At 52.2% G+C, this 14,063-nt stretch overlaps 1 protein-coding gene across 7 annotated transcripts in view; it reads left to right on the top strand.

The window, feature by feature from the left end:
- The window catches only part of EFCAB6 (EF-hand calcium binding domain 6), a 245,050-nt gene that overhangs the window by 146,995 nt on the left and 83,992 nt on the right, over positions 1-14,063 (top strand). For all 7 annotated transcript variants that reach the window (XM_053226905.1, XM_053226903.1, XM_053226901.1 and 4 more), the window contains 2 exons: positions 7,906-8,020; positions 10,276-10,409. In XM_053226905.1, the coding sequence (XP_053082880.1) occupies positions 7,906-8,020; positions 10,276-10,409 (249 nt within the window). The remainder of the gene's footprint in view (positions 1-7,905; positions 8,021-10,275; positions 10,410-14,063) is intronic.

Raw genomic sequence — 14,063 nt, 5'->3', positions numbered from 1 at the left:
TCTCCAGCCTCTGTTAACAATAGTCATTATAGCTCTTTTAAATTTTTGCTGGTCTGATAGTTTTAAAGTAATAGTTCAGTTTAACTTTAATTTGTATTTATTTCCCTGACTACTAGTAAATGTGTGATTTTCTTGATATTAGGATTTCTTCTCCTGTGAGTTGCCTATTTACATCCTTTGCCCTCTTATTAATGTTTAAGAGATGTTTATTATAGATATCGTTATTTATCCTGTGTTCATAAGATGCTTTGAATTTCCAGTTTACCCCTATTCTCTGGATTCTCACCCTTGTGACTCTCTTCCCTGCAAGTCTCTCTCTCTCTCTCTCTCTCTCTCTCTCTCTCTCTCTCTTTTTAAAGTTTATTTATTTATTTCGAGAGAGAGAGAGAGAGAGTGCAAGTGGGGAAGGGGCAGAGAGAGGGCGAGATGAATCCCAAGATGGCTCCACACTGTCAGCGCAAGCCCCATGTGGGGCTTGAACTCACAAACTGTGAGATCATGACCTGAGCCAAGATCAGAGTCAGATGCTTAATTGACTGAGCCACTGAGGTACCCCTGTATGTCTCTTAATTAGAACCCAGCCTCTGCCCTCCCAGCTCCTACCACTCTTCTCTGACACTTTCCCATTTGGCCAGTTCCAGCCCGGTTCTCTCCTAGGGCACTGCTTACTGGTAGCCCCATCTCCCTCACTCAACTGTGGGCTCAACAAGGGCAGTTATCTGTGTCTTTTTCATTCTCTGCCTTATCCCCAACATCTAAAACAGGGGCCAGCATAAAAATGCTCAATAGATTGGGGCGGCTGGGTGGCTCAGTCGGTTAAGTGTCTGGCTGTGGCTCAGGTCATAATCTCACCATTCTGAGTTCGAGCCCTGCATCGGGCTCTGTGCTGACAGCTGAGAGCCTGGAGCCTGTTTCAGAATCTGTGTCTCCCTCCCCCTCTGCCCCTCCCCCACTCGTGCGCTCGCTCTCTCTCTCGGTCAAAAATAAATAAACATTAAAAAAAAAGTGCTCAATAGATATTTTTTAAATGAACCCAGTCAATTTTGGAAAGCATTCAAGTGTCATGGTTTAAAATGTAGACTCTGGATCCAGACTGCTGGAGCTGGAATCACAGCTCTGTTATTTAATACTTGTGTGACCCAGGTGCCCGGGTGGCTCAGTCAGTTAAGCATCTGACTCTTGATTTCAGCTCAGGTCATGATCTCCCGCTTCATGAGATCAAGACCTAAGTTGGGCTCTCTGCTGACAGTGCAGAGCCTGCTTGGTATTCTCTCTCTCCCTTTCGCTGCCCCTCCCCCCCCAATAAATATTTATTTATTTATTTTCCATTTAAAATGGAAAATTCTTTTAAAAAATCCCTGTGGGACCTTGGGCAAACCTCTTTATGCCTCAGTTTCCTCATCCCTAAGATGGAAATCATAGGAGTAGCTACACCATAGGATTGTTATTAGAATAAATGAGCACATATATGTGTATTAGTTTCCTAGGGATTTGTAACAAATTACCACAAACTAGATGGCTCAGTACAACAGAAATTTATTCTCTCGCAGAGAATACTCCTGGAAGCAAGATGTCCGAAATCGAGGTGTCCACAGAGTCAGGCTCCCTCTGATGGTTGTAGAAGAGGATCCTTCCCTTCCTTGACTGTTCCAGCCTCTGATGGTTGCTGGCATTCCTTGGCATTCCTTGGCATTCCTTGGCTTTGAAGCTGCCATTACTCCATTATCTGACTGCTTCCTTTTGTGTCTCTGTGTCTTTACATGCTGTGTCCTCTCTGTGTGTCTGTGTCCAGAGTTCCCTCTAGTAAGGATTCCATTCACCTACTAGGGTTTGGGGGCCCACCCTAGTCCAGTATGACCTCATCATAGCTTGATTACATCTGCAAAGACCCTATTTCCATTCAAGGTCCATTCACGAGAACCTGGGTTAAGACTTGAACGTATCTTGGGGCGCCTGCATGGCTCAGTTGGTCAGGTGTCCGACTTTGGCTCATGTCATGATCTTGCAGTTCGTGAGTTCGAGCCCCATGTTTGGTTCTGCGCTGACAGCTCAGAGCCTGGAGCCTGTTTCGGATTCTGTGTCTCCCTCTCTCTCTTCCCCTCCCCTACTCACACTCTGTCTCTGTCTCTCTCTCTCTCAAAAATAAACATTAAAAACAATTTTTTTTATAAAGACTTTAGCACATCTTTTGGGGGGACATAATTGAACTCCGTACCATATGTAAACCCTTTCAGTAGGGCTTGGCCCTTGGGTTCATTCTTGTATCCTTAGTGCCTTCGATAATTCCTGGCCTTCAGGTGTCCAAAATAATCTGGTGAATTAATTAATGGACCGATGCTTTGTCCTCTGGCCTACAAATATATTTTCAAAACCTATCATTTGTCTTTTTGTTTCATTATATCTTTTGCCATTAAAATGTTTTAAGTTTTGTACAACCAAATATATTTGTCTTCCTTCCTGGCTTCCTTTTTTTCTTTTTTTAAAAATAGATGCTGGGTTTGTAGTCTTGGTTAATAAGTTCTCATGCCTCTAGCCCCCAGGTTTCCCTCCCATATTTTATAGATAATCTCCTAGACTTTCTTACAAGAATTTTTACATTTTATTTTTTAATGAAATGCTTAGTCTATATGGAATTAATGTTTGTTTTTGGTATAAGATGGGGCTCTTCTGTATTTTCCCACTGGATTGTCACTTGTGAAATTCTCATTATACCAGAGTCTAAGTCTGGAAATTTCCATTCTGTTACACTGGTCTTACATCTTTTCTGTATCAATGCAATATGTTTTTTTTTTTTAACTTAGTGAAACTGATTTTTCCTCCTTTTTCTTCCTTTTTATGTTTTTTAGGCTATTCTGAGGCTATGTTTGTATTTTTCCATATAAATTTTACCCATTTGTCCCCCAAATGCATTATTACAATCACAATTGGACTTACATTAAATTTACGTATTAGAAATGTATCTGCTTTGGAATCATGGAGAGAGAGCATACCAGGATGTGCAGAAGGGGAGAACGGAGAGCCTTTTGTTGCCTAAGGGAGTGCAGTCATTCAGAGTCGGCTCTGCCCACTGCACTCGACCCTCAGCTCTGGGTTTCACAGCTTGTGTCCACTTGCCCCTTGGACAACAGATCAGGCCCTAGGACTTGAGAACAGCCTCCTCTAAGGGAGGAGTGGCTTGTCTGCTCATGTCTTCAGTCTTCACAATTTGTTACTCATCCGCCCACAGAACTCTCTAAGATTTTACACATGTGTGCAAAAATGAGCCGGGTTCTGGGTATTCGCCACTAGAAGTACGTGTCTGGTCGATTTACTCATTACGCCTGGAATTCCTCTTGACGTTGAAAACCTATCAGAGCACCTTATCTTTTATTCTCAGACGGAGGCTGTCTCATTTGATGGTTTTTGAAGGTTAGTGTTGGTTCAGCATCTTGTCCTTCTGAGCCATTGGAACACAATTCTAGTCTTGTTGGATTCTACAGGAATACATATTTTAAAAAATCTAAACGAAATCATCATTGTCATCATCATGCCCGCAGCAAAAGAGAAAAGAAAACCTATGGTTTCACAACTTGGGGTCGCTGTTGACAAGCCATTGCTCTGTCTTGAAGGTCCGCGGTTGGGCCCTAGGTTGGAGGAAGGATTGTTGGTGAGAAAGCAGTGCAGTCGCATGGCTGGGGGAACGGGTGGGGTTACATCAGGTGGACCAGACAGAGCTAGCCTTATGGACTAGAAATTTCTAGATCAGGGATGTGGTCGGACTGTGATCATGGCGTGTTTCCAGTGGTCACAGCATTGCCACCAAATTGATAGAATTTCATAGATGCAAAGAGCTGGAAAGGCCCTCAGAGCTGGCGCGCACCTATCGTTACCCTCTCTTCACCCTGGCTCCTCCGTTGTTCACCATCTCAGTGGATGCTTCCCTTACCCAGGGGCGTCGGGCTTGGTCGTGTGGCTTTCCTTGACCTGGCGTGCGGCAGACGTGACCTGAGCAGCAGCCTCAGATCTGCTGCGTGCTTTTGCTTGGCCTGGTGCTCCAGCGATCTGCCCGTGGAAGGGCCTGCCCGGGGCAGCTGTGTCCCTTCAGTTTGATCCCCAGAATGAACGCACGCGGAACAGGCCGGAATCCAACCTGCGGCCCGATGCCAAGCCAGTCGACCCGCAGCCTGAATCAGAAACACCCAGCCAAATCCGTCTTACATCCGCCAGACTGCACTTGACCCGCAGAGCCATGAGCGTGAGAATAAATGCTTGTTTCCTTGTCAGCCGCCGGGCTTTGGACGGTTGGTCATGCAGAAGCTGGCTCATAGAGTCCCTGTTCCCGTTGCAACCCTGTTCCAAACATGTAGTACGTCTAGGCTGGGGGACTCTCAAACCCAGCCTCAGTGGCATCCTCCGTAGACTGCCCAGGCTGTGTCATTTGAATGGGGAGTGACCCACTGGCCAGCGTGTGGCTGTGCGGCAGAAACCACCACTGCTCATTATTGACAGAGCCGGAAGCCTCAACCGTGAGTCCAGACTCAGTCGCCAGTGCTGGGCTGTGTGTGTGGGTTAAAGCGTCCCTGGGCAGTCACCCCCAGTGCAGTTATTGGAGTGTCTGCAAACTATTCCCAGGTGTCCCCGGCCTCCGGGCTCCTCGTCTGTAAAAGGCGAGGCTGAAGCTGATGCTGTCCAGGCTCTCCCGTGCGACACCTTGGCTCTAGCAGCTGTAGCTGTGTCTTTTCAGGAAACAGATGGCTGATTTAGCCTTCCCCCTGAACTTTGACCTCCTCATTTGTGAGACGGAGCATTGTGAAGTTTAAATAAAATAACGCACAAAAGTCGCTTGGCACGGTGGCCGACGCCCGGTAGCTCGTCAGTCAAATTCTCCTTCTCAACGAAAGAGAAGGCCCGGCTTCTCTTTCTCGACGGAAGCCTGGGAAGCTTCCCTTACTACCTGGAGTCAGGAAGGCGTGTGTAGGGCGGTGAGGCCAGCCCTTGCCCTTGTCGTCAGACCGTCAGTGCTGAGTCTCTGTTCCAGACGCTCGCCAGCCTGAACTCTCGCACCTGAGCCACCGTCTCCGGAACACCTCCTGCCAGCAGTGTTCTCATGCCGGGGGCTTTTATCTGAGCCGCTCCGGACTGCGGTGATTCACTGCAGGCAGATCCTGGCTGTAAGAAATGCTGAAGGCGTCTGATGCTAGGTGGAGCTCAGATGACCAAGAAGGAATAAGGAACGTTGGAAATGGTACTTAGCTGATGAAATACAGAAGCCTGGTTTTTCATCGTTAAAAAACATGCACCTGAGTGCTTCAAGCAAACATTATAACATTGTCTTGGGTTAATAACATATGTAGGCCTGTAGCTTAGAGGACAGGGGGCAGGGTAGGGCCTGTGTGGTTGCTAGGGTTCTTCATTTTATGTGAGGTGGTTCGCTGTGAGCTCCAAATAGACTGTGAAAAGTTAGCGGTATATATTCTCGCCGGAGCAACCACCAAGAAGAGGGTGCAGAGAGCCATAGCAGACCAGCGTGACTCACATGGAGAGACTGGTGATGTTTCTATCCCCGGATGCTCTGCAGTGGCCGGGCTTGGAAAGACCAAGTCCCTCACCCAGCTTCTTGCTGTGGGCACCCCTTGGGGAGCACCTGTCTTCACCGAGAGAGCCAGCAGGGGTCCCGTGGAACGACATGGCCTCCTGTGGAAGAACCAGTCTGCGATCTAAGGGACATCCCAGGGACAGCAGAAGTGACAATTCTGTGAATCAGAATGTGCCAGACCATGGCTTGTCACTCTTTGAGGAACTCATTTCATGAGATGCCTCCTAGAAAAGACCAAAGGACTTGGCTTGAATGGTTAAACGTTTTGAAACCTGCCTTGTAAATGCTGCAGTTTGGGCTTACGCTGTTTGGCACATTGCCTCCGAGCGTCATGATAAATCTAGCTGATTTGCTGCTGTGTTCCTCCCAGAAAAGAGAGTGTGCAAAGGGGAGGCTCTAGAGACACGCATGTTTGGAAAGTGCTTAGTGCCTCTTCTAGTGATCACACCCTCCGGGTTTCCCGTCCTCTGTGATGCTCTGTGCCCGCAGGGGAGGGCACGCCTACAACCCCAGGACAGGCTGCTGAAGGCATGCCCAGCCTCCCTGGTGCCTCACAAGCCTCCAGGCTGCAAAACATTTGCCTACAGACATTTCCTTACTATCCGCTACATATGTTTTTATGAAAGGACTGAGCAGGAGGAATTTGCAATGAATAATTCATGTGTAATTGTTTTCAAAATATAAAGTTATTTTTCAAAGAAGGCGACCAATCTATCCGTTTCAGAGTCCCCCTGCCGCTTGGGTGCTTCTGCGTGGGCTGCAGCTTTCCATCGAAACCCTCGTGTCGTCCTGTGCTGGGCCAGTCTCCTCCGCAGAGCTGGGACGGGGTGCCTGTGCAGATGGCGCGGAGCTGTCAGAATTCCCAGCCAGCGCTGCCTGCCCAGGTCCCCAGGCAGGCCTTTGGGGACAGCCTTGGCATCCGGCGCTGCTCTCCACCGAGCCCCTGCAGACAATACCACAACACCTGCATTCCCTTCCCTTTCCACTCTGCTTCCAATGCTGCACCAAATACATCCCGCGGCTTGTTTACTTTAACCCACACACACGAGCCAAGCCACGGCCAGGGCCTGACCAACTGGGCTGGTGCAGATACAGCGAGCCACAGTCCCATTCAGTTCATTACTGGCACTGATAGTGAGAATAAGAGCAAGGCAATGGTGCCAGCTCCCTGGGTCCTAGTCCTACACACCAAGAAGGACGGCACCCAGACAGAAGGAGCCAGGCACTGCACACAAGTTGTAGGCACCCTGCTGCAGCTAAGTGGGTTTACATTCTGCAGCTCTAGTGTGAAGAGGCCGGGGCAGAAGGCTCTGTATCTGTAAAGACCTCAGCACAGTCCTGGCACGTAGCAGGCAATAAGCATGATGATGGTGGTGGTGATGGTGACGGCGATGATGGTGGTGATATTGATGATGATGGTGGTGATGGTGGTGATATTGATGATGGTAGTGATGGTGGTGATGGTGATGGCGATGATGGTGGTGATATTGATGATGGTGGTGGTGATGGTGGTGATATTGAGGATGATGGTGGTGATGGTGGTGATGGTGATGACGATGGTGGTGATGGTGGTGATGGTGATGGCGATGATGGTGGTGATATTGATGATGGTGGTGGTGATGGTGGTGATATTGATGATGATGGTGGTGATGGTGGTGATATTGATGATGATGGTGGTGATGGTGGTGATGGTGATGACGATGGTGGTGATGGTGGTGATATTGATGATGGTGGTGGTGATGGTGGTGATGGTGATGACGATGGTGGGGTGGTGATGGTGGTGATGGTGATGGTGATGGCGGTGATGGTGGTGATATTGATGATGGTGGTGATGATGATGGTGATGATGAGTACTATCTCATCCCATCCCCTATCCCTTTCCCCCCTTAGCTTTCTCCACAGAATGCAGCCACCCTGCTTTATTTGGTTTGTGTTTCCTAGGATGTGTGTGAATATAAATCTAACTAATGAGAGCCGAAACCACCGCAGTCACAGTAGATGCGAGTTTGGATACCTTGGATGGCATGGCCTTTGGAAAGGTTTGCAGTGCTGACTGCAGCCTCCGGGGCCATGCCCGCTGAGCCCAAGGCTGCGTGCGAGCCCACTTACCCCTTTGTTCGCTCGCTCGCTCAACAAACACATCTCGCCCAGGGAGTCAGGACACCTGGGCCCCGCCTGTAGGGAGCCTGTGGGTGGAGACACATGAGTAACAATCACAGGCCAGAGCGCAGGGACCATGGGTCCAAGCCCACCGTGGGTCTGGAGGGCCTCGGTCAGCCGGGACCCCGGGACCGCTCGACTGCCTTTTTCCTCGCTTCCTTCCTCGCCAGGTACCGGGAAATCGCGGAATGCCCGTGGATGATGACCAGTATGCTCCGCTCACTGCAGAAGTAGGACATGAGAAAGGAGGGACGAGCTACCTGGACTTGGCGGCAGGCCTTGGAGGTAGCTAATCGCCGGCGCAGGCCCTGCCGGGACGCGTTTCCCACCGGTGGCGACGCCAGTCTTTGCGAGCGCGGCCGTGAGGCCACTGGGGTGAGGTAGTGTGAGCTGAGGTGCCGAGACAGCGTGTGTTCTAAGACTGGAAACAGACATTCTTGTTTAGCTTCATCTGACTGTGTTTCGGCCTTTTTCTTTGCACTAAACCAAACTGTGAGTGCAGAATTTTGCCTGACGGAGCCTTCTACAAACTCAGAGCACAAACAGCTTCTAAAATTTGCTCCAGAGCCTATGCTCCTTCAATCACGCTTCATGTCCTTTAAGATTTTCCTCCTAAAAACAGATGCTGCCTCTCTGTGATTAGTGACACCCAGGCATCAGCAAGGCGGGTGTTCCTTCTCCTTTTTGGTAGATAAGGACACAGAGACCCTAAGAGATGCGGGGACATGCCCAGGATCGCTGAGCCGCGGTCCCTCCCCTCGCCCTGCCCCCAGCGGTTGCCAGGAAATCTGTCGTACACGGTGCAGTCAAGCCTGGAGGCTGGGTCCTCCTGTCTGCCACCTGCTCGGATTCTGCTCTCCGGTCTACACACCTGGCAGGGAGAGGACGAGCAGCTGGGTCATCCTCCCCCTCGCATCCACTCTTGCCAGAGTTTAGATGGACAGAGAAGCCCTCTAGAAAGGCCACAGTAATCCCACAAATACGTTGACAGAATACGCTTCCTTTTTTGCTGCAAATGCAGCGCAGGCTGGACAGGGCAGAACCCAGAAGCCCTGTTTGCATTTTGCCGTCTCCCCCGCGTTCGGTCTGGGAGATGACAGGGCTGTGCAGTGGGCCTCCCCGAGAGAAACTGGCAGCCGGGACTCCTCACCAGGAAAATGAGAAGGTCAACCATCTGTGTGGCCACACCAGAGTATCAGCTGACAGGCCTGTCCTAGGGGAGAGAGGGCGTGCCCACATGAGAAACAGGCAATTCGAGAAGCCATAGAATGTACCGTTTTGACCCCTTGGGTATACGTTTTGACACTTTTGAAGGAAGATAAAAAGAAGGAAAAGGTTTTCACATTTATCTTAGCGCTCCCAGTGTGCCGGCTGAACTTGTCTTTCAGGTGAGGAAACTGGGGCGCAGGGTGAGTCAGTCACTTGCCCGCGGTCCCAGAGTAGTGAGTCGGCGGCTGAGTGGGAATTTGACTCAGTAGTCACTGAATGCTCTTGGCTTCCTCCCTGCCCCGCTCCTTTCCCCCCACTGTCCCCCTCCTCCTCTTCCCTGCATCTGTCCCGCACCACTGCCTGTGTCCCCACATGGCCAGACGCTGGCAGGGGTGGGGGTAGAGACCTCGGCTCTGGGCCGGCCCCAGGCCGGGGACCCGGGGTGGCAGAGGGGGAGGTAAGCAGCAGGCCCAGGTGGAGGCGAGGCAGAAGCCAGGTTCGAGACTGGGCCATAGGGTGCCCACGAGCTGCAGGTGCCCCGCCCACCATCCATCCCGCAGACTCATGGGTGCAACTTGTGCACCGACAGGGCCACCCGGGCGCCCCTGGGTTGGTTTTAAAGCAGAGATTACAGTGTCTTCCTCAGTTTTAGGGGAGAGAGGCCATAACGCAGTAGTTAGGCTGCTGGGCTCTGGAGCCTGACGGGCTCCATGAGCTCTGTGACCTTGGGGAAGCCGGGGAGCCCCCGAGCCCCCATCTCCTCGTATGTAAGATGGACGTAATAACGGATTTCCTTGTGTATAAACGAGGCACAAGAAGAGAATCTACCTCTTAAGGTTGTTTGTTGGGAGGACCAACACATACCTGAAGGCTCCTCCTACAGTGTCCGGCAGACATGTGGCCTGTGAATTAACAAACATCGACTGACTTCCGCATTGCTCTGTTTAGGACACGATTCTAGGAACCGAAGCCAGGCAGGGGATTCTCCTCCTCTGCCCCCAAGAATGGAGAGATCAGTGAGATACAGCCCGGTCCTGTAGGAAGGGCAGGGCGGGGAGACGAGGGAGTGTGCGAGGCGAGGCGGTCGCCATGTGCTGGACAAGAGCCTGGCCCCGCAGTCTAGACAGCGCCTTCTTTCTGCAAGGGTAGAATTTCTAGGAAACTGAAGGAAAAGAACCCAGCCCATCACAGAGTTAGTGCTACGTTCGCGTCGCAAGGCTTACCGCTGTCGAGTATCCCGACGGGATTTGGGACAGAAAGAAATCCAGTGCCCAGATCGAAAGACGTGGACGCGCCATTAACGGAAGGCTTCCGGTTTGTCATTGTTTCAGACGCTCGGAGGAATGGGCCAGAAGGGGCTCCATCGCAGACTCCGGTTCTTTCGAAGAGTAACTTGGACGGCTACTTTGTAACCGCTGAAGAGTGCGTGAAGCGCTTCCCCCAGAGACTGAAGGAAGCCTTCCGGGTAAATTATGACCTATCTACTGCTTGGCTTATCTGGACACCCCCCACCCCACCTTGCTCCCAGCCATCCAGCCCCACCGGCTGGGACTCCTGGAGCCCCGGCATGCCCTGCGCTTCACGGGACCCAGCGCCCCTCGCCGTGGACTCAGGTTCACCCCTTCTCCCCTTCCTGGGGAGGGGGGCTCGGGCTTAACTCTGCAATCCCCTCCCAGCCCTGAGGTCCTCCCCTGCTCCCGCTTTGCCGGGTCTGCCTTCTGCCTCTCGAAGGCTTTGGAGAAATGTGGAAGGAGAGGGGCGGGTCAGGGAGTTAACGAGGAATTCGGGATGCGCATTCGTCCATCCTATCCGCGCCACCCATTCACTCGGCAGACAAGTAGCACGCACTCACGATCTGCTGGAATTTCTGCTAAAGGCTGGAGATGAAAGAGGGGGCCCCAGTCCAGTCTAAGACACAGATGGTAAACAGATAGTTCAGACACATGGGGTTGCCTGTTGTAGAAGGAACGACAGCATGCCATGAGGGCACGGGGAAAAGACCCCACTAAGGAGGACTTCCTGGAGGAGGTGGCCCCTGAACCGAATCTTAAACCCCCAGCAAGTGCTGGCCAGAAAAAGGAAGGAGCAAACAATAGGGGAGGGAGCTTGCCCCAGGCAGGTGGTGGACAGGTCATGGTCATGGGCTTTAGGGAAAAGCTCACAGATTGCTAGGGTGGGTTGCATGTGGAAGCTGTAATGGGTAAGACGGGGGAAACGGCAGCCATTTAAACACAGAGGCAGGCAGAAAATGACCTAAGCTGTTTCCGTGTTGAGAAGTAAAGGAGCAGTGAAAGGGGGAAGGTCAATTTAATAAGCCGACTGTAGTAGCTGCAAGGCAGGGTGGAGGCCCCAGGGTGTGCAGGAACGGGTAGGCGAGAGGGTGAGGGGGTGAGAGGGCAGGAGGGGAAGCAGAGGGTCACTGGGAGCAAGCGTTCCCTGCTTGTCACCAGGGTGGCCCGGAGGGGTTCACGGCCAGCACCCCTCTGCCATCTTCACCCAGGGGGCCAACTCACCCGTTCCGTCGCAAGCCAGCCTCCTTTCTCTGGCCTCTGCCTCCACCTCTCTCCTCTGCTCACCTTTCCCAGCGAGGGGGCGTAGGGGGAGCCAGGCTCTGTGCTGGCACCCCTGTTCGCCTGTGCAGCTTGGTTACGGTGCACACACGTGCCATATTTCCTAATGATCTTTATTTTGAATAATTACATAATGAACCGAGTCAATGAGCATTCACTGCCACCCGCTCTATCGTGCCAAGAATTTGTAATCTAGGGTTGAGACAAAGAAGTGAATCTCTAATTGCCAGGGTTTACATGATCCGTACTAGGGTGCAGGTTAGTTCTGGGATCACTGGGGATTTGCTTGTCGTCCTCACAGGTGTATAGTAATGAGACCGAGTGTGCGCCTTGATTTTTGAGCGGGAAGGGACAGTCACCTTACTTATTTTATTGAGTCCCTATTCGTGAGAAATTCCTGAGCATCTCTCCTCATCAATAATGGAAAACCCACCTTGGGTTGGCCTAAAATTACTATTACAGCCGCTGCTGTTGTTTGCCTGGCAATTTTGTAGCCACGCGAGGCCGTCTCAGCACTCAGCTCAGGTTTACAGACAACCACAAAGCCAGGTGAGTTAGTTGTGCCCCCACGGCTCAGGTCCAAGACCATGAAGAACTGAGGAAATCATTCATCATGACCCAATAAGAGACATCTCTTCTGCCCGACTGTGGTGAGGAAGGCAGGCACAGACACCCCCGGGTGAGGCAGGGGCATGACCTGAGGACGGGTTCTCCTTCGGCCAACGGCTCCCCCTCCAGACACCGTCTCTGCCGGGTCAGGCATGTGTCCCCGGGTTCAGGTATTTATTTCAAAGCAATCAGAATCTGGAACCAACCCCCCCCCCCCCCCCGCCCAGAAATGGGTTCATTCTCTACATACATTTCTGCAACTGTACTTTTCACCTCACTGTCTATCTTCGACGTCTGACCTTGCGTGGTGATCTCAGCATGCACCCTGATCAGAGCATCCTCTCCGTCCTTAGGACCAGCCCCCGTCCTGCCCGCCCGGCCTGCGGGCCCCGGCTCCGCACTGGCTGTGCCCACCTCACCTCCTCCCTTCACACTCCAGCCAGTGTTCTTCATGTCTTTGCACATTCTGTTCCTTTGCCCGGACTGCCAGTCCAGGCCCTTTGACCAGTGAACTCCTACCCAGGCTCTGGTCTTTCTTAAGCACTCGGGCCTTCCACACGCCTTCAGATCTTCGGGGAGATCTGCCACCGGCCCGTTCCCCTCCCGGTACAAGCGTGTGTGGACTTGTGATCCTAGGAGACCGTAGGGCTGAGTTGTTCCCAAATCATCCAAGTAACTCAGACGGCCACCACAGTGCTTGACATGCAATCGGTGATCAATATGCATTTGCTGAGTGAACAAAAGGCTTCACGTTACGTGTAGGCAGTGAACCGGACGGATTACATCCGTGGCCTCCTTTGTTTCAACCCTCACAGGACCCGCCCAGGTAGGCATTCGGGTTCCCATTTCACAGATGGAGAAACTGAAGGTCCGAGACAGGGAGAAACTTACCCAAAGCCACATGTCTCGCAGAGGTTGGAGCCAGGAATTGAAACAACATCTACTTGACTCCAATAAAAGTAGGAGTCTTCATTCTGGGAGGCCAAAGACCGAGATGAGGGGAATGACGAAGGTTTTGACATGTGTGCGGATTATAAACATGCATTCCACGGCATCTGGACTGTCCCTGTCGTCCGGCCAGTCCAGGCTGGCAGTGAGCACGGCCTTCACACCCGTCTTCCCGTCCCTGCCACACTGATTTGCTGGCACGTTAGCAGACAGGCCTTTCTTCCCCACTAGACTGTGGGAACCTTGGTGTCGGGGACCACGTTGGGGCTAGCTGGTGTCTCTGTGCTGAGCAGAGTGCTCGGCACACAGTAGGTGCTCAGGAAACACTTGTTGCCCTCCGCATAGCCACCGGCTCCGTGCCGCAGGTGTTTACTATGCACTGCTCTGAGCTGGAGGTACAACAAGGGACAGACCTGAGCCCAGGCCACATGTTCACCTTCCAGAAAGGGGAAGGCAGTGAACACACACATCACCAGCTCGTCAGCCGGTGACATGTTCTGTGAAGAAAACTAAGGCCGGGTGAGTGTCAGGGACCAGGGAGATGCCGTTGTACAGAGAGGGTCAGGAAATGCTCCCGGAGAGGTGACATTGGAGCAGACACACGGAAGGGTGCAGGTACTGTGGAGAATTCCCTGAGACGCCCGAGGCAGGCTCGGCGTGTGCTCGCAGGACAGCAAGGGGGCAGAGGAGAGGAATGGGGGCAGAGGGGTGGCCAAGAGGTGGCCCGCAGCCCCGAGCAAGTCCCCACCGGTGCTGCTGCTGGACAAGAGGCCACCAGGCGGTGGCCCAGGAGCCTGCTGGATGGCGGTGGCCCTGGGAGGCACCTGGGAGGCAGGGCAGCATTTTCAGTGGGTCCCCATCTGTTCAGCCCAGTGTCTGCGCATTATGAGGTGCTGAGTGAATGAATGACTGCGGGAAGGCAGATCTTTCCACAAAGTCCCAGAACGTCTTAATTAGGCCCTTGAGGTCTCTGTTGTAAACGACCTCTTACG

The sequence above is a fragment of the Acinonyx jubatus genome, chromosome B4 (assembly GCF_027475565.1).
Source record: "Acinonyx jubatus isolate Ajub_Pintada_27869175 chromosome B4, VMU_Ajub_asm_v1.0, whole genome shotgun sequence".
NCBI classification, from domain to species: Eukaryota; Metazoa; Chordata; class Mammalia; order Carnivora; family Felidae; genus Acinonyx; species Acinonyx jubatus.
The sequence above is the reverse complement of the archived record's forward strand: the minus strand, read 5'-3'. Positions and strand labels throughout refer to the sequence as shown.